Below are 26,248 nucleotides of genomic sequence, written 5' to 3' on the forward strand. Positions count from 1 at the left end.
ATAAGAATGATGAAAAAAATATTTCCCCTTTTTCTTTCCTGTCCTCCTTTTTCCCCCCACACTGTGCCTAAGCTAAAAAATAAATAATATTAGCTAATTTTACCCATCAATTTGGCACTGTCAAGAATATATAAAAAATGATTATTTTAAAAAACTGGATCTAAAGCTTTGTTTTCTTTAAATTTTTCTAGACTACTACAATAAAATTTATAACAAATGGAATTACTTAATAATGGTTAAGCATAGTATAATTAAAGGCTTCCCCCCAAATCAATTAGCTGAGACTCGCCATAATAATTTATATTAAAATACAGCTAATGGTCCAAAAATCTGTACCATCCTCATCTTAAAGAAATGAATAGGTGAAAATACTGAGTCATTTATGGCTCCCTTTTTTCTTTATAAATTGATGATGGCATTTTCAAATTCAAGAACTCTCTGCCTCTCCCAAGTGTCCAAACACAAGCAAGCAGAACAAAACTGTGCATTAAACTACCAGATATACCTGTAAATGCCCTCAAAATGTATGTTCCTATGGCTAACTCTCTGAAAATCACTTTCAAACAGACTATGGTTAATACTGAGGAAATTAAACTTAAAGCAGAACAGGACTTAGTTTACTAAGCCTACGATCAACTCAAAATACTCTTAGGAAAAATTGATTTAAAAGCCACTCAACAATTAGTTCTCATGACAAAATTAGTTCTCATGGCACAAAAAAATTACGGTATAACCTATCATTTCACACTTATTGTAGTCATATTTTCATTTCTAAAGTTCTATTCAAAACCTTCACCTAAAGCAAGAGCTACTAGAAAGAGAAACCTTTATCTGTTACTTTGAAAACATTCTTACTAAAACACATTCTGGAAATAAATTTTGCTAAGTGTGTGTTAAGCCAGTGGTTCCTAACTTTCAAAGTCTGTGAATTTCCAAGAGGGCAATACGTTTTGTGACAAGAGAAAACTGCATGTTTACAAGTAAAGATATGCATGTAACTATAGGGGTTCTCAAAGACAGTAAAGTCTAAGTTGAGTACCATACCCTAAACATTCCTGTAACTATTCATAGCAGATTACTTAGAGTGTAGTTAGCTACTGTTCTTAGGTTAAATGTCCATAAAACAACTAAGCCTATAAATCCTTGATGTCCTCAGGTAGAAGAAAATGGCGATGTGTACAATTCAATGGAAACTTAACATGTGCTGCATGTTTTTAATAACTTAAATACCTTTTAAACCTAATTACCTAGGAATAAATTCAAATAACTTTTGTATAAAGTTTTACATCTTATATTAAGGCTTTTTAAAAATGCAAATCAGGTTTTAAAAGTGATAAAAACAATTTAAAGAAGAAACTCACTCAGGATCTACTGTTGTTTCAGGCATGCTTTTAATTCTTTGTAATTTGAGGAAATTCAAAATCTAATTACTTAATTTTGCTCAAGTATTTTCACATTTTTGGTCAAAAGATGTATTTAAATATGTGTTTTTTTCATATATAACGAAAATGGCATTACTCTAGTTTGCATCTGAGTGCCAAAATATTTAAGGTTTCATGTTTTCTTAAAAAAACGGTATTTGACATATTTTCAAGGGCAATAATTTCCAAAATAGAAATAAAAGAGAAAAATAAAACTTCATAAACTAATCAATAGGTTGTATCTACAGTAGACAAGAAACATTAAAGATAAATTAAATCACCACTAAGATAGGTAAACAAACTCTACCACCTTTTTGACTCTACAACTTTAAAGTGAAAATACCAAAAACCTTTCCCAGGCCTTGAAAAAAAAAAATAGCATTTGTGGGTAAGAAGTGATAAAAGACACTGAAGGAAGACAATTTTTTTCTCTTTGTTCATCTCCAGAAAGTGTTAAGCCATTAACTAAAAGAAGGAAATATGAATAATAAATGCAAAACCATTCATCATTCCAGTATTTGTGGAAAATACTTTAGCTTATTAGTTGATTTCCATTTGAATGAAGAACAATTTTTAAAAATAGATATTCAGAAATACATTTAATGTGATATACTGATCTATTTCCAATGGTTCCAGACAGTAATTACTTCCATTAATAGGAAATAAAATGACCATTTTATCATTAGAACTATATAGGAGAGTGGTTTCTCAGCTAACTTAATGTTTTATATTAACTGATTTCATCCTAAATTCATGTAGTTGATAACCGAGACCAACGAAACATCTACCTACCCACCTACTTAAGAGCTTAAAGTAACAAAGTAACAAAAAGTAACAATTTTTAACTAAATGTATTCAAGATCTAAAATTTCCTTTGCATTTTTAACTCAATATTTTAGAAGTTTATTTTTTTTAATGGCAAGCTTGAACTAATTTGATCAAAGATGTAAGCAAAAATTTAATTTTGAAACAAGGGAAGATGTGTTGTTAGGCCAAAATAAACTGGTACTTAATTAAGAGAGCCAAAGTTTTTAATTGGTATATGGATATCATGCTTGTGGATGCTTTATAAACACTGCTCAGAAGTTTGGACAATCTCTAAGAAATTTTAGATGTATTGCTGACATGTAGATTATGCTCATGTAAACAATGTGAACACACCTCAATGGGACAAAAATCATAGTAGCAAATTACTTACAAGTAAAACTTTTAGGCTACCAGGGATATTCAATTCTGACACTGCTCTCTAGGGAAGAAGGGAAAATATTTAAAAATTTAACTGAATCTGAAAAGAGCCAGAGTAGAAGAAAAGGTAAGTAGACAGAAGAGGGGGGTAGGGATTCAAAGGGAAGGGGAGCTGAGTGTAAGGAAAAGAGCAAGAAAGAAAAAGATGGCAGAAGAAGGCATTGATAAAATCCTTGGCAACACAAGGTTATTCCGCCTCTAAGTACACTTGATACTTTATATGTTAAACCAGATGCTCTGTTCCATACAGTTATCAGTACTACTCTTATTCTTTATCTCAAAAAGATCCTTGATTTCGATATTAGCATCAAAACTGATGACTCCTACTAACTGGATTAAGCCCTGGAGGCACTACTAGTTCCAGACTGATCTTGGCAGACCAATTTTGGCTTCAATTAGTATATACATAATTCATCTTATTTGTTTTTTTGAAACATCCAAGATTAAGGGATGATTATCCAATACAGGTTCTGAAATATAATCTGTGTGAGTAGTTCGAACAATTTATATAGACAAGAAAACCTACTCTGAACTTATTATAAATTCAACACAATTCTCTACATCTTAATTTTCTAATTAAGGTACACAATAGGGATGAGTGATGCTATTTTAGAAATTGTTCATATTTTCATATTAAAATAAATGTTTATATATGGAGTAGAATACAAAATTTGTATGAATTTTTAAGATAAAAGAGAAGACTTCAAAGAAAATAGGATTCTGGAAGGGTCACCCGGGGTATAAGTGCATTTGTCCAAATTCTTCTGCCATTATGGGTGAACTTGGAAAAAAAAATGATCGAAAAGTACTATTTTCTCCACCTTGATGATCTCTAAATACATTTCTTTCCTACTATTGTTTATAATAATTTAGTCAACTTAAAATTACTTCTATAGATTTATAATCAAACACCTGGAAGGCAATATATCTCAACAACTTGTATTTAGAACGACACAATTATTTTTTTAGAAATTTACTATAAAAAGAAGACTCTGAAATATATATATACACACATACATGTTTATCTCAATAGTCTATTTCTGATTTTTTTACAGAAGCTTTTGAAGGAAACAGCATTATTATTGACTTTAAAAAGTAGAGAAATAGTAAAGTCCAAGTAGATATTTTTTCTAATAAACCATTTTCTAATTTAAATTTATTTTTGTGCTTTTAAACATGCTTATGTATAATTTTTGTTCATATTTAAATTTTGTTTTAAAATTTTCAACTACACATTCAATCTATGGTACCAAAACCAAGAACATAAGACTCATAATGTGTCCAAATGTGTATCATTCAAATATACAATTTCAGTTCTAATAAACTAATAGCAAATAGTCCTTACAGATTTGATATCTGGAACTCACTGGAAATAGTTACTCAACTTACCTGGTGCTAACCCAGCAGCAGCAGGACTTCCCATGGATGGGTGAGAGAAAACTTGAGAGAAGGCAGACATATTTGACTGGGACACGTTACTCAGCCTGGAGGTTGATCCTCCTTTAGGAATAAACTCGCTTGCAGTAGGATTTGGTGTCTATTTAAAAATCAAATATAGTAAGTTAACACACTGTAAGTCTAAAAAAGACACTGAATCTATTAGGCACTATTGCACAGTGATTTGAGTAAAATATTTTATTGAAAGGATGTACAGCATTTTTTAGTTTGCATATTTTGGAGTGGTATAATGAGATCTCTTGAGGGAAATTTTTTAATCAAATTGTGAGGATTTTAATCATTTCATTTGCAGCATATAACCCCAGAAACATGTAAAATTTGCCTTTGACGGTCCTATATGCATCATTATCAAACTATCCTAATACTTTGAGAACTGGGAGGTTGAGACTACCTCAAAACTGAGCAACAAGTTTCAAGTTTAATATCTTTAAACCACTTCTATCAGAATAAAGGTCAAAAAAGCCTTCATTCCAAAATTAATCACTTCCTTTTTTAAAATACTTAAGACGTTTCCCCAATAATATTGTGCCATGTATTTAAGTAACAGAGTAAAGACAAGAAAAACATTTAAAAACCAGGAAAAGGTGGGAGGAATCAAGTTATTAAAAAAAAAAAAAAAAAAACTAACAGAGGCTCCAATGCTTTCAATGCCCACAAGTATCACACTTAACTTCTGTTATATTTAAAGTCTTTTACTATGAGATTATATGGAAAAAATTTTCTTCACGGTTGAATTATGACAACATTTTATATATTCAAGTGCCATAGTACTTTAGGCTGTAAGAACTACTGGAACATTATAATACTGGATAACAAATTCAAAATGGCCTGTATTTTGTCCACCTGGAATAAATAAATACCCTAAATTTTTCTGAAATGGTGACCATTTTAAATTCTAAATGACTAAGCATAATAAAGATTCAGTCACTCTTCCCAGTAATGGTAACATCTGAATTTAATTTTCAAATGGTCAGCCAATGAGATAATTCAGTATGGCTCACACTTCAGGCCACATTTTATGCATACATATAATAAACTAAGTTTAAAACACACTGAATCATGATGCAGAGCATTTAATCACTTGATCATTTGAATGTAAAAATCCATTTCCACCATAGAGAAAATAAGAAGATGGAATTCCTGTACAACTCGAGAATAACTTCCCTAATTCAATATGATACTGCATACTGTCAAATTAGAGTTCAAATTATTAGATTTGTAAGATTACAAATCAATAGACTGACCTAAATTTAAACTTTACAACAAATGATAGCTTACTGGTTACATGCCAGCTAACATTAAATACAAAGTAATAAAATGTAGAAGAAATGTTAATCTGGGTTTAATTGGAAAAATACTAAAGAATAAACCTCTTTAACTGCCTCATCTAAGAAATGATATTTGGGGCGGGGATTCAGGCCTGATCCAAAATATATTTTCCAAAGAGAAAGAAAGATCCTCTTCCATCACTTTTCTGTGTGTGTGTGTGTGTATGTTCCAAAACCCTTCCAAATTCTGAAGTTTTCAAAAACAGTGGAGTGCTCTATAAAAGTATGGTCAGACATTCCTTAATTTCTGGGGTAGAAAAATAAATCCATGCATTTTACTAATACAGTAATTCCTAGTTCTAAGGGAACAAATGGCTACTAACAGGATCACTTCAGAGCTAAAACAATGTGTTTCAGTTAATCATAAATCTATTTTAGAAGGTAAGAGTCAAGATAAAAGCAATCAGTATACTGTAAGAGCCAAGAAACCTAGGAGATATGGGGACTTCAGGATTACAAGATTACTAAGAGACAACAAAGAAAATTATATGTGTATACAAAAATTTCAGTAGCATATTCCTGAGAAATAGGTATTACTCATTTTCCTTGTCAGTTATATTTACTGTGAATAATAAACTGATGTCAAAGCTGAGCTTCTCTAAATTAAATCTATTTTAAATTCATTTGAAAGCCTTTTAAAGGATCCTATAAAAAAATAAATAAATAAAAATAAAAATAAAATAAAATAAAATAAAATAAAATAAAATAAAATAAAATAAAGGATCCTATAAAGGAGAAAAAGGAGGGGAAAGTCTATTCCACCATTCCCAAACTAACCATATATAAAATGTCATAATAAATTATAAAGAGCCTCCAAATTTACTAGAAATTGAAATTAATGTAACTGAAAACTTACACTCTAAACTGCAACCTTTACAGATTCAACAACCACAGATGCAAAGAAACTTAGCCAATAGTGAATTTTAATCAAAAAGTTAAAAAAAGGGGATCCCTGGATGGCTCAGCGGTTTAGTACCTGCCTTTGGCCCAGGGTGTGATCCTGGAGTCCCGGAATCAAGTCCCACATCAGGCTCTCTGCATGGAGCCTGCTTCTCCCCCTGCCTGCGTCTCTGCTCCTCTCTTTCTCTGTATCTCTCATGAATAAATAAATTAATTTTTTAAAAAGTGAAAAAAAAAAAAAAGCTTAAAATCCTCCCTCCTTTCTCTTTCCTGGTTTAAGATGGCAAAGCATTTCTCTAAGTGGATAGTTTGGGAGTTTGTTTTATTCAATTCTGAGTATTTGAGATTAAAGAAAAATAGATGGGTTTAAATGGCAGGGAAAAAAAATTACACAGGATTAGGTGCAATGCAAAAAAACCAAAATTTAGGAATAAGAGTAGAGTTATTAACAGGTAATAAAAATTCTTGCATTATCTACGCAGATTAGAGAACTATCAGAAATATTTAAAATAATAATACAAATTATAATAATGAGAATACTTTTATGATGAAATTAGCTAATAACTACAATTAAAAGATATTCTTAAAATGACTTTTTAATTTAAAATATAAATATGGGCTTTATATAGTAACAAAACAGTATAGGCAAACACCTGTAACATGTTAACAAGAACAATTTTTTGAATAAGGCAAAACTGGTTAACTAAAACGAGTATCACATTAAAATGAAATATATGTTCATCAGAAAGTATACAATTTCTTTTAGCTTTAGGAGGTGAAGATTACATCTAGAAAGAAGACTCAAGGATTTGGAATGTATAAATTTTCTAACTTTAACACCCCTAAAGAAAATGGAATAAAAGTTTTATTAACCCTGCCCTAAAAAAAAAAAAAAAAAAAAAAAAACCCTGCCCTATGATTTACATAAACCTTATCTAACTACCTAATAATGTTCCTATAGTATTACATTTGTTATTTCATCTACAGGTAATTATATTTATATTCATCATTTCTATTTCTATTCTAGTTTTTTTTTCTAGTTTATATTTTAAATCCTAATTTTCAGCATTCCTTTAACCGCTCTAATGTACATTTGAAAATAAATCAATGTTTATTCACGTAATAGACATTCACTTTGAGAGAATCTAGAATTTCGGGTTCTCATACACTTAAATTTACACTGCAACTTGCATGCCAAAAACAATCAAGTGTTTTTTATAAATTGACACCATCCCCCAAAAGTTAGCTATGATCCCTACCTGTACTCTCTAAACAGAAATAGACTAAATCAAGAGTCCTAACATTTAGCTTTAAAAGCCCTGTTGTAATTATTACTATACTTAAAATAATAATATATCAATGTAGATATCCCACCCAATCAAAATGATAGAGTATTTCCCATCTGGTAGGGTTTTTTGTTTTTGTTTTTTACAAATGAAGTAATTTTCTGATGAGGTTGGTAACTCAGATTTAACACAATTTTATGCTTTTCTACTATTACATGATTCCATGGAAACTGTTATTTTTTAAAATAAAATTCAGTATTTAATACTTGGCTGGACTCCACTACAAAGAGACACTTATATTAGACCACAATAAATGAATCTCATAAATTAAGGGACTAATTAATAGTGTAACCAAATAAAAAGTACAACCATTAAATTATGTTTTTTAAATTAGCCCCCGTGGCTCAGCGGTTTAGTGCCGCCTTCGGCCTAGGGACTGATCCTGGAGACCCGGGATCAAGTCCCGCACTGGGCTCCCTGCGTGGAAGCTCTGCCTGTGTCTCTGCCTCTCTCTCTGTGTCTCTCATGAATAAATAAATAAAATCTTTAAAAGAGGAAAATGGGAAATTTATATTAAATTATAAAAGAACACCAAATCTTATATAATAGTTCACTACAAATATGTCAAAAAGGTTTGTAAGAAAAACAACGTTGTTTTAAGGTAACATATGATTGAGAAACCACTAATGTTCCTGAGAATTGTTCAGGTTTTTTAAAAATCACATAATAAATCAATAAAATCCATTGAATACCTTGTGGTACAGATCCTTATAATGAGCTCAACTTGCTTTACTTGTCCTAATATCTTAAGTTGCTATTGGTAATCCCTCTACTCTCTGTATGAAACATGACCTGCTTTTTCTTAACAGTTTTATTTAGGTACAATTGACATATAAATAAACCACACTTACTTAAAATGTAAACTTTGATAACTCTGGTCATAGGTAGACAAGGAAACCATTACCCAAATCAAGATAATGAATATATCCATTATGCCAAAAAGTTGCCACAAGCTTCTTTTAAATCCCTCCCTCCTATTCCTCTCTACTCCCCTACTTTGGTCTTAAGGCGACCACAGATAAGCTTTCTGTCATTATAGATTAATCTGCATTTTCTAGAATTTAATATGAATGAATCTAACATACATATGTATGTGCTGGTTTTTTGCCTAGCTTTTTTCACTTGACAACATTAAGATTCATCCATGTCATTGCCTCTCATCAGTATTTCATTCCTTTTTTACTGATTAATTTTCAATAATATCAATATACCACAACTTACTTTTTCATCTGATGGACAAATGTTGTTTCCAGTTTTTGGCTATTAAAAACAAAGCTGCAAAGAACATTCATGTACAAGTCTTTGTGTGGATATGTTTCATTACTCTTGGAAAAATAGTGAATGGCTTGAATACATGGCATATGATTATATAACCTTTTAAAAAAATTGGTAAGCTGTTTTACAAAGTGCCTGTACTATTTGAAATAGTACATATTGAATATGTGCACCAGCACTCTGTGGAGAGATCAAGTTGTTCTATGTACTCAGGGACATGTAGTTTTTGGTCGGACTTTTATATTTTAGAGATTGTAATAGGTCTGTAGTATCTCAATGTGGTTTTATTTTGCATCTCCCAAATGATTTATTTGCCATTCTGTGTCTTCTATCATGAAATGTTCGTATTTTTTTTTAACCATTTTGATTGGATTTGTTTTTTATTGCAGAATTTTGACAGTTTCGCAAAGAAGTCCGTTGTCAGATATGTGATATACATATATTTTTTCTGCGTCTAGGATTTCTTCTCACTGTCTTAACAGTATCTTTCAAAGAACTAAGTTTTTAAATTGATGAAGTGAAGTTTATAAAATGTTTAAGGGTCATGTATTTGGTGTTGCATCTAAAAAATACTTGCCTAACCAAAGGTCACAGATAGTTTGTTTTCTTCTGTTAAGTTTTGTGGTTTCATGTTTTACATGCAGGTCTAAGATCCACCTTGAGTTAATTTATTTTTAAAGTGTGAGGTATGGGTCTAATTTTTTGGCATATATTTGATTATTCCAGCACTGTTTGCTAAACAGATCATTCTTCCTGAACTTAATGGCCTTTGCTACTTTGTTGAAAATCAACTACTTATTTGAGATTACACTAATCTGTAGATCAATTTCGTAAGAATCAACATCTTAATAATGAGTCTTCAGATCCATGAACATGATGTATGTCTCCATTTATGTAGGTCCTCTTTAATTCCTCTCAGGAAGGTTTCAAAGTTTTTAATGTACAGGTCCTCAGACCTTTGTCAGACTGATCCCTATTTTATATTTGATATTATCATAAATTACATAATTTAAAAAACTTCAATGTATTATTGTTTGTTGCTAGTACACATGTACCAGTTTCCTGGTAACAAACTACCACAAATTTGATGGCTTAGTACAACGGAAATGTATGCTGTTCCACTTTTTGGATGCCAGAAGTCCAAAAATCAAGTTGTCGGTGCTTCCCTCTAGATGCACTGGAGCAGAATCCATTCTACACTTCTCTCCTAGCTTTTGATAACTGCCAGCATTCTTTTTTGACATTCCTTGGCTTGGATCACATCACTTGTTTCTGTCTCTGTCCTCACATCACCTTCTCCTGTGTGTAATCTCCCTTTGCCTCATCAGGACACTTGCCATTGTTCAGGGCCCACTTAAATTTATCTCCAAATCCTTTAGACTCTTTTTCTAAGTAAGGTAGAATTTACAACTTCCAGGAATTAGGACATGAACTCATCTTTTGGGGGGCCAAATTTGGGCTGCATTCGTTTTTCTTTCTCTAGTTTCTTAAGGTAGAAGCTGAAGTCACTGACCCAAAGAATGCTTCTTCTTTTCTACTATAGACTTTTAGAGCTATAAATCTCCCTCATTATTGTTTTAGCAGCATCACACAACTTTTGACATACCTTCATTTTCATTCAGTCCAGTACACTTTCTACTTTCCCTATTTCTTCTTTGACCCACGTGTAATTTAGAAGTGTGTTATTTGGTTTCCAAATACTTGAAGATTCTCCAAAAATCTTTGCTATTGATTTCTAATTTAATTTCATCATAGTCTGAGAACATATATATCTGATCTGAATCCTTTTTTAAATGTACTGAAACTTGTTCCATCACCCAGAATTGGTCTTAGTCAATGTTTTATGTGACTTAAAAAGAATATATATTTAGTTGTTTGGGAGCACAGTGTTCCATAAATGTCAAATTGATAAGAGTTGTTCAAATCTCCCTTATTCTCACTGATTTTGTCTCTTTCTTCTAAATATGGACAGGGGTATTAAAATCCTATCACTGTCTACTTCTCCTTGCAATTATATTATTCTTTGTCTCATATATTTTAACCCTGTTATTAGGTACATAAATATTTAAGAATGGTACGTTCATGCTTGTAATGAGCTATCCCTTTATCTTTATCAAATATAACTCTCTTTGTTCCTGATAATATTCTCTGCTCTGAAACCTACTTTGTTTGACATGAATATAGCTATCATGGGTATATTGTATATACAGTGTATATCAGTGTACTATCTATACAGCTGACCCCTGAATAACATGGGTTTGAATTGTGCAGGTCCACTTACACACAGATTTTCTGATACGGTACAGTACCTGTAAATGTATTTTCTCTTATATTATTTTTTTCTAGCTTACTTTATTGTATGAATATAGTATATAACACATATAACATGCAAAATGTGTGTTAATCAAATGTTTATGTTATCAGTATAGTTTTCAGTCAACAACAGACTACTAGTCATTATGTTTTGGGGTAGTCACAAGTTATACAAAGATTTTCAAATGCGTGGGGGGGGTCATCACCCCAACCTCTACATTGTTCAATGGCCAACTATATTATTATACTATATATATACATTATAATACGTGTGTGTGTGTGTGTGTGTGTGTATACTGTTTGTCTACTTCTTGCAATTATATTGGTCTTTGTCTCATATATTTTAACCCTGTTATTAGGTACATAATTAAGAATGGTACATCCATGCTCTTAATGAGCTATCCCTTTATCCCTTTATATACACATACACATACACATACATTACATATAGACTGATAATATGCAGTAGTATATTACTATTACTACAACTACTATAATTATACTAACTACATATTATAGTATTCACATTATTGTGTGTGGTATATGATATTAGTAATATACACACACGTCTTTTCTGACTAGTGCATGTTAAAACTTTAAACCTATTTTAGTTTTCATGTTCAAAGTGGGTTTTTTGTCAGTTTCATTTGGTTGGATCTTGTTTTTTTTTCAAATCCAACTTGAAAATCTCTGCCTTCTTATTGGGACATTTAAGCTATTTACATTTAAAGTCATTATTAATATGGTTAGATGCAAATCTATCATCTTGCTACTTTTCTATTTGTTCTCTTTGTTCTTTGTTCCCTTTTTCCTTTTTCTGCCGCCTTCTGGGATTAACTGATTTTTAAATTTTCTCTTTATTTCTTCTCTCAGCTTACTAGCTATAACTCTCTGTTGTGTTATTATAGTGGCTGCCTTAGGTTTTATAATACATATATTTAAATTATCACCAACTATCTTAGTCTGCTAGGGTCTTAACAAAATACCATATACTGAGCAGCTTAAACAACAGAAATTTATTTTCTCACAGTTCTAGAAGATGAGAGCCTAAGATCAAGGTGCCAGCAGAAGTGGTTTTGCCTGGGGCCTCTCTCCCTGGCTTGCAGACCAATCATCTTGCTATGCCCTCAAGGCAACAGGCCTTTTCTCTGTGCCTGTGCACTGCTGGTATTTCTTTGTCTTCTAAGGACAGTAATCATATTGGATTAGAGCCCCATCCTTATGATCACATTCAACCTTAATTTTTCTTTAATAATATAGTCACATTAAGGATTAGGGCATAAGCAATGAATTTAGGGGGAAACACAACTTAGTCCCTAACATCAACTATCATCTAGTCTTAAACTATTTCATATATACTATAGCAAGTTTACAATATTATACTCCCACTTCTCCTCTCCTAGACTCTGTGCTCTACTCATCACATACTTTAAATCTATTACACTATGAACCTTATAAGAAGTTACTATTTTTGCTATAAACAAGTATTTTTCAAAGAGACTTAAATAAGGGGAAAGTTTCTTATATTTACTCATGTAGTAACTGTTGTCAGTGTTCTTCATCTCTTTGATAGATCCTGATTTCCATATGCTTTTTGTTTTCCTTCTACTTGAAATACTTCTTTTAGTATTTATTGAAGTACACATCTGCTGGTGGTGAATCCTTCAACTCTTGTATGTCTGAAAAAAGTGTTTATTTTTCTTTTTTAAAAAAACTACTTCAAAATAATTTAGGACTCACAAGTAGTCTTTGCATGTCTACTAATTTTTGATTAGATGCCAAGTGTTGCTACTTTTATCTTGTTGGGTCTGGGCATTTTTCAGCATTCCTATAAAAATTCCTGACCTTTGTTTTCCATCACGAACTGCTTAAAAAGTGGTCTCTGATCCTTCAGGTCTTGCTTTTAAACTTCATTAGAAAGGGTCAAGGCATCATTTATTATAGACAATAATTTGGTCCCACTACAAGACTTTCCATTACCTTACTAGTGCTTCATAAATCATGATTTTTTTTTCCATGTTGTCTGGTGAGAAGGAACTATACTTGGTCTTGTATGAACTCTGAGAGTTATTCCCTGTTATCCCTTCAAGAATTTTTTCTTCCAGCTCATGTAGCCTCCTCACTCATACCTTCTGATCAGTACTCAGCTGAAGATTCAAAGGGAACTTTGCAAGTGTCTGCAGTTCCTTCTGTTTATGAACTCTCTTCTCATCAGTACTTTTCCTTGAGACCAAAACCTTCTGTGAACTTCCAGTTTGGTCTCCCCAATTAGAGATCACTAGGCTCCACCTGAGTTCTGACTCCATGTGCCAGGCCTGGAAACTCCCTCCAAACAGTAAACTAGGCTCACCTTTGTTTCCTGTCTATCAGGGATGGTTGTCCTTCACTGTCTGATATCTAACGTCTTAAAAGTTTTGTAACTATTTCTGGAGAGAAGTCCAACATTCATTTTTCCACTTTGGCCATAAAACAAATCTAGTAGTGATATTTTCAAAACATAAGGTATTCCTAATTTGATCAGTTAATAAAATTTAGCCAATTCCTCATTTTGGTTAGGCCAGACACTAATAAAGAGGTGCTTTGCAACTATCATTTCAAACAATTTGTGAGCAAATCTATCACCTCCCTATTAAGTTGCTTTTCTTCAAGTTTCATTGTGCTTTCTATATCATCTCTTTTCTAAACAGATAAATTATGTTACAACTAACTATCCTTTTGATAACATAGAAATCTTTGAAGCATCAAATCAGGACATCTATTCTACATCCTAAATATTTCCCAAATTCAACTATTTCTACCTATGTCACCGTCAGTGCCCTAGTCTTCACCACCATCATCTCTACTCAGTGTTACTGTAACATCATCCCAATGGACCTACTAGACTCCAATTTTGCTCAACACCAATCTACCTTCTACTTTTCAACCAGGATTAAAGAGAGTAAGAGAGAAAAGCAGGAAAAAAAAGGAAGAGAAGGAAAAAAAGGAACAGAAAGTGGGAAGAAAGGAAGAGAAGGGGAAGTTTTGTTTAATAACTTTACTGATGAAATCCAATTAGATTGAACAGATCAAGTCTCCACCTGACTGAATTAATTTTAAAAAACAGGATATGAAATGTTATTAATCTTAGCCTTATCTACTTTTTTCTAAAACCTACTCCAATCTACCATCATCACTACTATTCTTTCTTCTTTAGAGTTAACAGAAAAGCCCAGTTAGGACTAATTTAAAAGATTTATGTCCAAGGGGTGTGTGTCTGTCAGTCTGTCTCCTTGCCTGCCTGCCTTCTGGCAAGGGCAAAGACCAGTGAATTATTTAGGTAGGTAAAAGAGGGGATACTGATAATGAGAAAGAAAGGCAGGAATTGGCAAGTATTTTGCCTTGATAAAATGATCTACAAAGGCATAAAAAGATGAGACCCAAGGACATAAAGAACAGCCCTACTCAGAGCTATTTTTATCAGTCTTCAGTGTTCATAAGTAATATAGAATAAAGAGGAACAGGGTGAGATGGAAAGGAGAAGTCAAAGGGCTAACAGACCCTCCAAGTTCACATTTCTACAAGATTTTTTTTTAATTTAATGGGTTGTTATTTCCCCTTATTTCAAACATATCCAAATATGGTCAATTTAAAATTTATTATCAAAATATACTCCACTTCTGGGTTATTCAGAAACTGACCTGTTTAAACCTTTTAAGTTAAAATTTCACCTTTTAAGTTAAAAGTTAACATCTAAAATACTACAACTACTACTACTACTACCACTACTACTACTACTACTACTACTACTACTACTGTGAAATTAGTCTAGTATCTTAATTTAAAATTTTTCTAAAGCAATTTGGGCCCTCTGATAAATATCCCAAGAGGAAATATGATTTCTAAATAAAACAGAGTGAAATTGGTGAAGATCGTTGAAGAAAGTTGATTACTAATGCTTCCAAGAGATGCACTTCAGTATTGTTTTAAACTGAAGTTCTCCTGTTTATAATTTGAATATCTTTAAAGTAGTATCAGTACATCAGAACCTACAAGTGAAAATCAATTAGTAATAAGCTTCATATTATGATAGTTAAACAGAAAAATCTTCGTAAGCTCAGTAAAATTATATGTAACAGCTTAAAACAAAACAAAACAAAAATAAAAAAAAAATACTCATCAGTCCATCCTTTACAAAGTGTGTCAGAAATAAACACTATTCCTGAGAACGGCTTGATAATATGTATCAAAATGAAAAATAAGCATAGCCTAGTACTTCCACACCTAGGAATTAGAGCTAAGGAGAAAATCATATATGTAGAAAAAAATTAAATTTTGCACATAGCTTTTCAATTTATGATTTTTTTTTAAAATGGAAGTAACTAAAATACCTCTCAGTAGGGATTTAAGTCATGTGGATTTTGGTACCCATAATAGCAAGTAGCCATTAAAAATCATGTGAATTGATATATTTTTATTTACCATGGGAGTAAAAATAAAATAAAATTTGGGCTACAATAAAGCAATTATATCAAATACCTATTTCTATAAAATGATTTATTCTTATGCCTAAGAGAAAAGGAAGGACGGGAAAGAGGGAAAATGTGTGTTGCATACGTGCCCATGTATATAAAAGGATGTTAACTAAAGATGCTCACTAAAATGCTATAAGAGATGTTATCTTCGAGTGGTGAGGAAACTGGTGACATTTTTGCTTCCTTCTTTGTACTTCTCTATTGTATCTGGATTTTTTTCCATAAGTATATATAATTTTTACAAAAAAGTTGTAAGAAAGTTTAAGATTTGCCAATCATAAAGCCACTTACACAGTTTCCTTTTCTTTGCATATCACCATCACTGAACAGCAGGTGTACACAAGAATTCATGTAAAATATGCAATATTTAAATTGAGACTAATAGAATCAATGTATATAAAGAAGCAAAAATCTGTTATGGAAGACAGAAGACATTTTCAAACAAAAATAGGTGAACTACTCCTCTTCCACTTGAAAGTTATTTATAGGTCACAAGTCCCCCCAAAACAGTAATCATTAATGGTCACGGAGGCATTATCTCCTAGCTCATTCTCAATATTGCTCTACCTATTTATGTCAAGTATCCAGAGAAAGCTTAAGAAAAAATTACTCTCCCTAAAAAGAGTAAAAATATCCATTTAGTTGAGTTAATGAGTAGGACAGAATGAGACCATCACAGCATTCCAGAGAGACAAGAATTATTATATAGCTATTCTCTATATCTATGCACAGTTTCTACCCATAGCTATATAATAGTAAAACCTATTTGACCCATTGTATAGTAAGAGAGATTTATTTTTATTTTTTTTTAAATATTCTACTGACATTTTTTAAAAGATTTTATTTATTTATTCATGAGACAGAGAGAGAGAGAGAGAGAGGCAGAGACACAGGCAGAGAGAGAAGCAGGCTCCATGCAGGGAGCCTGATGTGGGACTCGATCCCAGGTCTCCAGGATCAGGCCCTGGGCTGAAGGCGGTGCTAAACCGCTGAGCCACCCAGGCTGCCCCAAGAAAGATTTATTTAGAGGCATTCTCTCTAACCAAGAACTCTGCCATATTCAGTCACAAGACTCAATATAAACTAAGCTTTTTCAAACATATTTCCATAATGATATTTTTTGTCATGAAACTGTACCCAAAAAAGTTTCAAGAGAATGCACAAAGCATTAAATTTCAGGGCTACCATCAGGTCAAATATTCTTATTGCCAGATAATCACTAATGAAGGTTAATTCATTCAATTATTTGAATAGCTAATACATAGAAGTACAATGCCCTGTACTAGGCACTGTAGAGAAGAAAAATCTATATAACATAGGCACTGTGTTCTAGAAGCTCAAAGACTGGCATTTCACAGGTATAATGTACCCTGAACCTAATTCCGCAATCCCAAGAGCTCAGAACATTCACACATGTGAATGAAATATTAAGTATATACAATGTGCCACATATTGTTAGCCTTTAAGACAAGTTATCTATACATTAATACGTTAGAGTGATAAAAGTGCTCAAGGTGAACAAATGCTTAATGTTGACTCATTAGGTAATAAGACAATATGCTCAAAATGAATCCTAAAGGACAAGTTTGCAGAGTCAAAACAGAAAAGGGCACAGCAAGCAAAGCAATATTCAAAGACAATGTTCAAAGGAAGAGGCAGAAAGAGCTTGGTACTCTTCACGGTACTACAAATAGTCCAGCAGGTCTACAGCAATAATCAGTAGAGAGATCAATAGGTACACCCTGGATAATTTCCTGAAGGATCTGAATTTTATCCTAATGACAAAGATAAGAAACAAGATCAGATAATCATGAGGTAGTGATTTAACAGTTAAATAAAAAAAAAATAAAAGTTAAGACTAGAAGCAGGAAACCAGATAATAAGTCTTACAGTAATAACAATCCAGATAAGAAATGAAGGTGGACCTAAACTATAACTCAGTAATATTAAAAGTGAAGACAATTTCAAAGTAGCCCAATTAACAGACCCTAATGGCTGAATGATGTGACAGATAAGGAAGATGGAAGCGGGAAGAAAAACTCACAAGTCAGACAACTGGGTGATATCAATAACCAACACAGCAGGCATAAAGTTGTAGGCAATGTGTGTGAATAAAACACATTTAAAGGAAAAGATGTGATGTTCGTTTTAGACATAATGAATTTTCAAAGTCTTACGCCATATAAATGAAGATGTTCTGAAGAAGCTAGTACTTAGAGTGAGAGCAAAGGACTGAGAGGATAAAAAAATATACATGAAAGTCAACTATGAATAGGGAGTAGCTGAAGTAATAAAGATCTGCTGAGACCCCTGAGGGGCACAGTGTGGAGTAACTAATAGGGTGAAGGAAAGAGCTTGGGAGAGGTTCCTGAGGACAAGGCAATAGACAAGAAGTCCTCAAAAAGAGACTAATGAAGAAAAGTCTAAGAGCTAAGTTCAAAGAAAGGAATGGTCAAAAATGTCAAAAGCAGCAGAGACCGTGCAAGAACAGATACTTTTGGTAGTCAGGTAACCTTATCAGAAAAAGTTTCAACAGATTGGTGAAAGTGAATGGCAAAACACTGGGAATTGAGGGTGAATTAAAGGTAAAAAAGTAGCAACCATAAGTAGGAAGTGTTTCTCAAATTTTATCACCATTTCCCAAACATATTGACTCTAAAACATTTCCTCAGGCAGCATTCCTTACTCCTGGAGTCCCAGAGCAAAAGAAACTTAAACATGGCATGTTCACAAGCTAGGAGGAAGAAATCATTATTGAGAGAGATATTGCCTAAAACTGTAAAGGGATAAATAATAGAATTGTTAGAGGGAATAAAGTCAGGCTCTGAAACATACAGTAAAGGAACACCTCTTTGTCTGAGACAGGAGGAAACACAGGAAGAAACAGTATGAACAAAAATGCTGTCCATGTGTCGAAAGCTACCACATTCTCATGAACTTTTTCCCTCCTGTGAAGTACATAAGTCATTTATTCAAAAGTCACAGAGAAGGGATGAGTAGGTTTGAACAGAGTGCTAAAGGCTTAGAATAGCAGCTATAAAAAAGAAAAGAAGTGATTTGGGGTCAAAAAGTAGTACATACATACTAATGCCATTATAGCTGCACCAAGAGTTCTAGGACTCTTCAAAGTCCTGAGGAACACTGAGTTTAAGGTTTAAGCTTCAACCTTATGAAATTCCAATGCATTCCATCTAAAGCCCAAACAATCCCATCTCCTAGGGCCTAAAGTCTAGAAATCACCTGAAATAACACTAAGCTCAGCAAGTAACTAAAGATTGGGGTATATCCAGAGAGTTTCCAAAACCTCCCGGGATATTAACAACCAACTAGAATTCACAGGAGAATTTGTAGGCCAAAAGATCTTAATGTGAGCATTCTTCTAATTAAATACTTCTTAAAAGAAATGCCATTTAATCAGACTAAAGAGGGCTAATGCCATCAAAAGAGATGTTGACAAGTATGAATCTCCTAATACAGTCAATAGTTTAAACCGTTCTCATTTATTTACATCACTCTGGGGGTAAGTTAAAACAACACTAACACTAATAATTTATGATCTATAACCCATTATTTCCCAAAAGTCTGAGACCAAATGAATATGGTTTTATTTAAACACGTCATTACTTTTAGGTAAATCTTAACTTGCAATATCCTGAGAAGTTAACAAAGCCATGCACTTCCCATCCTTTTATTCCAGTTGACACCCGATTCTTTTTTTTTTTTTTAAGACTTACTTATTTGAGAGAGAGAAAGAGCATGCACATGCAGGGGAAGGAACAGAGGGAGAGAGAGAAACCTCAAGCAGACTTTGCTGAGTGCATAGTCCAACCCAAGGTTCATTGCCACAACCCTGAAATCACAACTCCAGGCAAAATCAAGAACTGGACCCTTAACTGACTGAGCCACCGAGGAGCCCCTTAACACATAATTCTTAGGGGAAAGATGGGAACACAGTTATCTCTTTAAAAAAATAAAATAAATAAAGCATTTTTAAACTAATCTTTTAAAATATTCATGAGAGGGGATCCCTGGGTGGCGCAGCGGTTTAGCGCCTGCCTTTGGCCCAGGGCGCGATCCTAGAGACCCAGGATCAAGTCCCACGTCGGGCTCCCGGTACATGGAGCCTGCTTCTCCCTCTGCCTATGTCTCTGCTTCTCCCTCTCTCTCTCTCTCTCTGTGTGACTACATAAATAAATAAAAATTAAAAAAAATATATTCATGAGAGTTAGCATTAAAATGTGAGCCCCTAAAAGACAATTAATGTCACTGCCTCATTCTATACACACACTATCTATACACCATGTTGTCATGTATATCTGAATATAACTGATAGTACCCTAAATAAATATAAACAAAGACCAATTTTGGAGTGATAAAGTGAAACTGAAGGAACGGAAATTTAATATCTACTATGTGCTTGTAAATCTGAATCCTCACAATTCTGTAAGTGATAAAATATTTCAATCCTAAACAATGGTATTTGAACTATATAATAAAAACAAATTAAAAAATTGGATATTGACATAGAAATTGGTCAGGCAGAGAAATGGGTAAACATCCTAGGTAAAGACTGAGGAAGATAAAAGAGAATTTACACTTAGGTAAAATAAAGTATTGCTCAGGTGACCTTCCAGCTACCATCTGTTTGGTGTCTGGGCTAAGATCATGAGAAAATTACAAAATGGAGCAGCCCTGTAACTTAACAACAGTGTCAAGAAGTAATTAACACTCTTACCAGGCTCAGAAGATTGGAAAATATCAAGAATACTTGGGCAATGTTAAACTCTGAGTTTTAAAAAAATGTAAGATTCTCTAACATTTCAAAAGAAATCACTACCCTCTATTCTAAATCAGTTGTGATAATAAAACTAAGCAATAGTAATATGGTAGCTATAATCCCAGAACCTATGATAAAAATTTTTAAATATATAAAAGTATTAGAATAAATTACCACAAATTACATATATTGCCTAATAAAAGGAAATTAAACAGTAACATTTGGAGACAAGATACATTAAGGGTACAAAAAGAGAATAAATACATGCTCAGTCTCAAATATTTACAATCCAATGAGAAAAGGCAAACAGGTAAAGAAACTTAATATAAAACAATGAGAAATAACTCTTTAAACAACACCAAGTATTATAGAAACAGTAAAAAGAAATTCAGGTGTTTAAGCAAGTATTCAGAGAAGGCAGTATATGAGTTAACTCTTGAAGGAAAAAGAAAATATTTTTTTCAGGCTTAGTTAACAATAGTACAGATGTACTAATATACAGAGAATGGACAATGTATTTCATATTATATGAAGTATGAAAAATTCCATCTGATTAGAATTTAGTATGTATGGATCATTAAAGAAAGATAGCCCTACATTAAGTAAAACAAGGAGATTTAAGAAAAATTATTCAGAAGATACCTTTAGGGTATAAACTATGTCAGTGTTAAAAAGGGAAAGAAGATGATATTGCAGAATTTTACAAAGATTAGAGATAGACAACATAATAAGAAAATCTCAGATTAAGAATTAAATAGACTTGGGCTAGAATCCTAGCTCTATCACTTATTAACAGTAAGATCTGGGGCACCTGGCTGGCTCAGTCAGTAGAGCATGTGACTCTTAATCTTAGGGTTATGAGTTTGAGCTCCACAATGGGTAGAGATTACTTAAAAAATAAAATCTTAGGGACGTATGGGTGGCTCAGTGGTTGAGGTCTGCCTTTGGCTCAGGGCGTGATCCCAGAGTTCCAGGATCGAGTCCTATATTGGGCTCCCTACATGGAGCCTGCTTCTCCCTCTGCCTGTGTCTCTGCCTCTCTCTCTCTTTCTCTCTCTTGAATAAATAAATAAAATCTTAAAAAATAAAATCTTAAAAAAATAAGGTTTTTCTAAATTGCAACTTACAATTTTTGTCAAATGGGTATAACATGTATTATTGTGGCAAAGCCTTAATATGATGACAAATAAATTGTCCAATGTACTGTCTTTCAATTAACAGATAGTCAGACTTTAATAGTTTCTTTCTTATGATAAATGGTAGAATGTGAGAGAGGATAGGAGAGAAGTTAAGATATGTAGCCTTAGTGATGGGACTGGGAAGATGGTAAAGTCATTAACTAAAAATGAACTACAAAAGAAACAGATTTGGAGGACAGAAAAATGCATGAGTTTAGACATGCCAAATCTGCAGTGTTAATGGGATACATATCTACATGCAAAGATATCAGAAAGTATAAAAACTCTTGAGTCTTGAACTCAGAAGACCGTTCTAACAAGTAACATTTTAGGTCTTAGGCATGCAAGGAAAAGCAAAGAATGAGTGAGCCAAGACCAGGAGCTCACAAGGAGCCAGGGGGTAAAACAAAGAGTCAAGATTACAAAAAGGAATGAGTTTCAAAAATAGTGAGGTAGCCATAAGTTTTAAGTACTGGATGAAACTGCTTCATTTTGGTAATTAAGGAGATCTCTGACAAACTGAGAGCAATTTCAGCAAAATTTTGATGGCGTCAAACTGCAGACACTGAAGGAATAAATGGGTGGTAAAGAAATCAGAGAAAAGAACAGAATCTATTCCAAGGGTCTTCAAATGGGAACTCCACATAGTAATGGAGACTTGATGGACATTATCAATATTTCAAAGAGACATCTGAAAAATAAATTTAGCTTTTACCACACTACGAAAAACTAAGGAAAATAATAAGTATCTTTAATTCTCTAGTTAGCATATTATATATATATACATATATATATAGACACACATATGTATACTTGTATGTATGTATTGAATGAAAGCATGAATCACTGTTTTACAAGTGTCGTGGTAAACAGGTTCTCTCATATCAGGAGATTCTTGATGGAAAATAAATAAAAAGATTATTAAGTACTAAAAGATGGGGGGATCATGGAGCTCTTGTAAGAAATCCAGCACTGAAGAGAATAAATGCAATTATGAATGATTCAGGTGGAAACCTTAAGAGAAAGTTTCTGTTGTTATTTCTGGTTTAAGAGTTTTGTTGGTTGGTTATCTTTTGTCTTCAGAAGTAGAAAAACTTGTTTTTCTGTGTTAGGTTGAGACTAAGAAATCACTGTGAAGAAATGTTTCCAGTTCCAGAAAGAAAGGTAATTAAAGATGACTGAGAACTGGATGGAATCAAGAGGAAAAAGGACCAACCTTATGAGTCCTGTAGTTATGCATGAGTTACAATCCACGAATAGAAAACTATGTATGCATTCTCCTCTAAAAGCAAGCTGCCCTACAGAAGTTCAGTTAACCAGTTAGGTAATTAAGCCAACCACAACTCTAGTTTCATAGAGGGTATATCACACAGAGGTAAAGAGAATTTAAAGTCTGACAAACAAGGGTTAATTAAGAAGCCTGCTCCTCTACTGACCACTATTTAACCTTAACCTTCCCTAACTTCTCTGAAGATGTTTCTTTATTTAACAATAACATTTCTCTCATCAGCTATCAGGAAGACCAAAAGAAACAATATATGTAAAGAGCTTAGCACAGTGCCTGACACAAAGTAAGCATTTAAGAAACAGAGCAATAATTACTAAAAATAAAATAAAAACATTTCTCTGACCTTAGGATTGAAAAGACCTAAGATTTAAAGGAAAGGAAACAAATGAAACAGGAAAGATAATGTATCTGGCTACTCAACTTTTATTGTGTAAGTTTTTTATGTGAACAAATTTGTTAAAAAGTATCATACAAAACTAAAAAAAAAAAAAAAAAGGTAAAGAACTGATTCACATAAATAAGTTTTCTTACAGAACAAAAAGATAAAAGCCCCAGTAAAAACAAAACAAAACAAAACAAAACAAAAGGTACTGACATCCTTCTTGCTCTGCATAAACAGTATCAGGTACCCAGTTTAGGAATCCACAAATATAGTAAAAAGCATTTTTCAAAACTTCAACATGACTGATACTATGAGGTGTATTGTCCTTCCAATTTCCAACCAAGATACTAAGGCACACCTCATGTCCTTAAAGGAAAAAAACTATTTGAAGCATAAAATAATAATAGTAGTTGAAATATGAGATACTGATAACATAAATTCAATCTTTCGCACATTGACAAGTTTATCTGTTATAACTGTTTTAATTAAAAATAAAACATAATTCTAGCATATATTCTTACAGTAACCTAACGATTTTTCAAGGTATGCTAAAAAGAGGTGCCTCAAAAATTGTCACTAGGATAAGACAGGCAGTTGTGGAAAGGTCAAGAGGCTATACCCGTGCATTTATCAGTGTTTTACTCCACAGCCTCCAAGATGTCCAAGTTCCATTTGTATCTGTTCTTATAGTTAGGGTCCAATTTATTCTCAGACTTTCTTTTTAAAACTGAGAAGTAATTCTAACAATCCACATCAAATCTCTCTCCTACCAATCTAAAAAGACAAAAATCCAGTGAACTATATTGCTTTTTTCAAAACTTTCCAATGAAATTTTCAGTGTATGATTATGTGGACTCTCCCCCCGCCCCAACGTTTTCCTTACCTTTAGAAAATACTACAAAAATTTCCTTTGGGGCAGATACTATGTTTTGCAATATTTTTGGAGTTAACTCTTATTTCTGTGCCCAAGGCAATTTAAATATTGCTATGGTATTAATACTGAAAAGACCAAAATATTATGGAACCCCTTCATAACACAGTCAGTGACAGAAATAAAGCCAAGTTGTTAACTTTGTTATATCTTTTCTGTGTGTGGGATTATAGACTTTTGGCTAGTAATATATTAAAAATACCCATGTATACAGAAAGTTTGGGAAGAAAGATATTCTACTTCCACCAAAACTTAAATTTGGATTAAAAGATTTATATTTTAAAAAAAGATTTATATTATACCATTACCAACTTTCTAAAAATTAGAATAATTATAATCTAAATTAAAATTAAATATAATTCAAATTACTTCACAAGTACTTCAGAATCTTATTCAAAAGCTAGTTCTCGGGTTATAAAATCCATTTTCATTATTCAGTACTAAGAGTCAAGACTGAAATGTACCTGCCTTAATTCTGTGACGGCATCTATTGAAGTTGGTTTTAAAGCCAACACTTAACTAGTTTGTTTATATACAATTTTTATTTAGTAGTAAAAATGTACAAAATGTAAACATATGAAGCTTGTTTTTTTTTTGAAGCTTGTTAATCAGAAGGCAAATAACTGAGGTTTTCTACAATAAATTTTATAACGAATTTTAATATAGTACCCCGAATAACTGTGTGTATTAAAAATAACTGAACTTAAAACTGTTAACAAAATCCAAAAGGGGAAAGCTAAATTTAATAAAAGAATAGGAAAGTATACTACAAGCAGATAAAGCTCAAAAAAATCACCAAACGAAATCATTTAAGTGGTTAGTGGGCCACTAACCTTCCTTTGATTTGGGGGGGGGAAAAAAGAAGAATCACCTAAGGATACCTAAGAATGTCAACTAAGCCATCCAATCTCACACCCACCACCCCACACAGACACAGAAAGCAGCCAAGATATTCACTTTCAAAAAATGTCTAATAAAATTATTTTTACCTGTAAATTGTTTTCTGTGACTCTGTTCCACCAAACCATATTGATGGGTACTCCTGATTTACACCTGTCAGCAAGGCAGCCAATAGGGTTCTTTGCTTTTCGTGCCTTTGATCCCATCGGAACTAGCCTCTCCTCCAGCATCCCCAGGCGATACTTCCTTGGCTAGGAAAAAGAAGGAAAGAAACCAGCCACTCCTAACATCCCCCACACTAATCTAAACTAACATAACTGACATAGATGATATCAAGAATGGTGGAATAGGAAACAAGTAAAATTTCTAAGACACTTCTTCTAATGTCCTTATAACCACCCATCATTTCCCACCCCCACCCTCAATACACACCTCCAAAATTAACCCACAGTCCTAACAGGCTGAACAACATATTGATATAAAGCAACAGATGTTTTAGAAGTATACATTATAATTCGATTTTATAAAACCTTAAATGAATAGAAAATTTATCAGCAAAGTTAAATGCTTTGCAAAATGTTTTATACTGGCACTTACCTATTCTCACTGCAATATGAAGAAATGCTCCAAGGGCACCAAATACAGGTAAACAAATTCTCCAAACTATACCTTTTTCTGCTCCCCATTTTGCTATCTTTTTTCCTACTGACGAACTACCTCCACTTAAAAGCAGCAGCTAATTCCTAAGGAATTAATTTTTAAAATTTTTTTTAATTCTCTGCACATTAGGTGAAAGTACAAGTCATTGTGTCTTAAAGTGGGCATTCAACTTAAGGTACTCAATGATATAATCCCAAAATTTTTAAAAAAATTACACAAATGTCATGGGGGTCTTATGAATATCAGTAATGTAAACAGATTGATACTGAATAGCTTTTCCAATAAAAGCATACAGTCACTGGCAAACATTTTTAAAAAGTTAGTAAACAATCTTA

General features: G+C 32.8%; 1 protein-coding gene across 8 annotated transcripts in view; it reads right to left on the reverse strand.

Moving 5' to 3' along the window:
- The window catches only part of PAN3 (poly(A) specific ribonuclease subunit PAN3), a 134,261-nt gene that overhangs the window by 68,902 nt on the left and 39,111 nt on the right, over positions 1-26,248 (reverse strand). For 6 of the 8 annotated variants that reach the window (XR_012016260.1, XM_072795648.1, XM_072795646.1 and 3 more), the window contains exons 5-6: positions 25,343-25,504; positions 4,056-4,203 (exon numbers count right to left, since the gene is read on the reverse strand). Coding sequence is in view for 7 of the 8 variants with exons in the window: in XM_072795648.1 (XP_072651749.1) it covers positions 4,056-4,203; positions 25,343-25,504 (310 nt within the window). In the remaining variant the exon portion in view is untranslated. The remainder of the gene's footprint in view (positions 1-4,055; positions 4,204-25,342; positions 25,505-26,248) is intronic. The other 2 variants (XM_072795649.1, XM_072795650.1) reach the window with 1 other exon arrangement.

Source organism: Canis lupus, chromosome 24, assembly GCF_048164855.1.
Source record: "Canis lupus baileyi chromosome 24, mCanLup2.hap1, whole genome shotgun sequence".
NCBI lineage: Eukaryota > Metazoa > Chordata > Mammalia > Carnivora > Canidae > Canis > Canis lupus.